We start from the raw sequence: 2,500 nt of genomic DNA on the forward strand, positions 1-2,500 counted from the left end.
TGTTGGACTCTGAGCTGCTTTATACTGAAAAACAACATCATCAGTGAGAAAATAAACCTGATGTGTTAATTTTTATGTATGAACATTTTATTAATTAGTTTTAATTATCAATACACACAATACTCAACAATTCATCCCATCTCTACAGAAACATGCTTTTTTAAAATTAAATAAATTGAAGCTGTCGTCTGTTGAATATAAACAGGAACTGGACAGATGAGACTTTTATTTTGACAGTGGTCAGTATTGTGGTCTGGTTGTTTGAAGTGGTCTTACCTTGGTGTGACTTGGGACAGAACGGTTCTTCTGTCTCTCCTCGTCGTACCTCAGAGCGGCGAGCTGAGCTTCCCTTCTTATCCGCTCCATCCCTCCTCTCTGGGGGGGAGGAGAGGGGAGGGAGGGGGAGTGAGTCAGCAGCAGTTTGATTCACTGAGGTTCAGTATCAGACAGAAGGAGGAGGTGTTACCTGAGTTTGAGCGGTAGAGGGCGCTGTGACACCATCGACCACACTCCTGAGAGAGAGAGGATGTTAGAGAACACACAAACATGAATAAATCTGGGTGTGTGTTAGGGCTTGGCGATTAAACGATATTGATAATTATCGTGAAATAACTTTTCCTCGATAGAAATATAAGACATGTCGATATAACTTTGATAAAACTCGTCCATGTTTTGACAGACAACACGAACATGCACACCAGTACGTCAGGAGTGGGAGATAAGAGAGAAAATGAGATGGAATTTGTTGAGGAAAACTGGAGCGACAGAGTTACTGAAGAAAACAACGGCACAGGCTCAAAAGACGAGGACATTGTTGAAAAGGGTCCAAGGAATTCAGGAGTGTGGAGATAGTTTAAAGTCTGACAAGAGTATCGTGCACTGCAAACTGATGTTCCCACAAAAAGGGTAACACCACTCATCTTATATGAAGCAGAAGGGACAGGAATAGTGATTTGAGTGATCAATATCGACTGATATGAAAACAATTATCGTGATATGATTTTTTTCAATATTGTGTACGGTATAGTGTGTGTGTGTGTGTGTGTGTGTGTGTGTGTACCTGTTGTGTCTTCTCGTTTCCTCCGTCCTGGACGTGTTGGTTTTGACTGGAGAACCCTGGACACAGACAGGAAGTGAGTGAGGGTTCCAAAATAAAGTGCGTGTCAGCTGCTTAAAGAACCACCCACTCTGTTGATTGACTGTCTCATCCATCAATCACTTGACCAATTCAAGAGCAGCTATCAGACTGAGCAGTGACATGATGTCACAGGTGGGCGGGGCTCGTACCTCTCTGGTGATGCGTCTCTCGATGTACGCCATGAATTGAGAGCTCAGACTGGAGGTGTCCCCGCCACCTCCGCCTCGACTCCGCCCCTCCTCCTCCTCCTCCTCCCCCACACAGCTGTCGATGAAGTCGATCTGCTCCAGCTCCGCATCTGATCAACACATTGATCACATCCATCAGTGATCAGCTGATCACGTTTCAGTTTGTTCTCAGTTTTCATGAAAATCAAACAATTTAATCTCAGATAAATTCATATCTAATTTAGATTAATTCACTGATGAGAAGAGTCAGACTTTCAGACTAAAAGCAGCTGAATTGAATGTGTGTCTGAGATATCTTAGCACTAATGTAAAGTGGTCGTCACTTGTTTACAGTGTTGTGTGTAGACGTGTGATGAACAGAAACTCACATGTTCCGTTAGGCAGCAGTGCTCCTCCTCTCGTTCGCGGGTCTCTGCTGATCTCGGCCACTCTCTGTGGAAACTCTGACAGTTCCTCTGTGGGCTGAGCACAAAGACAAGAAGTGAGGTGTGTGTGAGTGTGAGTGTGAGTGTGAGTGTGTGTGTGTGTGTGTGTGTGTGTGTGTGTGTGTCTGACCTCGTTCCCCGACCACCGTTTGTCTCCACTGTCGACGCTGTTGAATCCTGAGTCGAGCGCTCCGTATGGACGTCCTGGGTACAGCTCATCCACGCTGACACACACAGACACACAGTCAGAATATGTGAAAATGTAAACAGCATCATGTTTGTGTGTGAGCGTGTGACCAGTTCACACCAGGAGCTGAATGTCAGAGGTCGTCTGTCGTAGTCTGGGAGGTCAGGGGTCGTCTTACTGGCCTCCAGGTTCAGGTACTTAAATATGTGCACCTTCCCTTTAATACAGATCTGCAGGGACAAACAGGATGTGACATCACAGCCTAGTAACCAACAGAAAGTCAAAGACACCGCCGCTCAAGCTGGACGAGGGCCGTGACGTCACTGCCGCTCACTGTACCTGTGCAGGAGGCGTCTGCAGTGGGTTGTTGTCGAGGACGATGGTCTGCAGATGTGTGAGTCGTCGGTAACAGACGGGGATAGACGTCACTTTGTTACAAGAGAAATCCAGACGCACCAGAGGGAGCTCCGCCAACTCTGAACACAACAACACAACTCAGTTACACACAACATTCAAAATTACACAAGCTTCCACTCTGTGTCTGTGTGTGAGAGTGTCTGTG

General features: G+C 46.1%; 1 protein-coding gene across 14 annotated transcripts in view; it reads right to left on the minus strand.

Annotated features, from left to right (window-relative positions):
- The window catches only part of lrch3 (leucine-rich repeats and calponin homology (CH) domain containing 3), a 21,865-nt gene that overhangs the window by 10,794 nt on the left and 8,571 nt on the right, over positions 1-2,500 (minus strand). For 9 of the 14 annotated variants that reach the window (XM_034603592.1, XM_034603586.1, XM_034603594.1 and 6 more), the window contains exons 5-13: positions 2,278-2,414; positions 2,059-2,168; positions 1,882-1,975; positions 1,695-1,788; positions 1,288-1,436; positions 1,061-1,116; positions 467-512; positions 277-375; positions 1-24 (exon numbers count right to left, since the gene is read on the minus strand). The exon at positions 1-24 is cut by the window's left edge and continues 21 nt beyond it. In XM_034603592.1, coding sequence (XP_034459483.1) covers positions 1-24; positions 277-375; positions 467-512; positions 1,061-1,116; positions 1,288-1,436; positions 1,695-1,788; positions 1,882-1,975; positions 2,059-2,168; positions 2,278-2,414 — 809 coding nt within the window. The remainder of the gene's footprint in view (positions 25-276; positions 376-466; positions 513-1,060; positions 1,117-1,287; positions 1,437-1,694; positions 1,789-1,881; positions 1,976-2,058; positions 2,169-2,277; positions 2,415-2,500) is intronic. The other 5 variants (XM_034603589.1, XM_034603587.1, XM_034603585.1 and 2 more) reach the window with 1 other exon arrangement.

This window comes from Hippoglossus hippoglossus, chromosome 13 (genome assembly GCF_009819705.1).
Source record: "Hippoglossus hippoglossus isolate fHipHip1 chromosome 13, fHipHip1.pri, whole genome shotgun sequence".
In the NCBI taxonomy this organism is placed as follows: domain Eukaryota; kingdom Metazoa; phylum Chordata; class Actinopteri; order Pleuronectiformes; family Pleuronectidae; genus Hippoglossus; species Hippoglossus hippoglossus.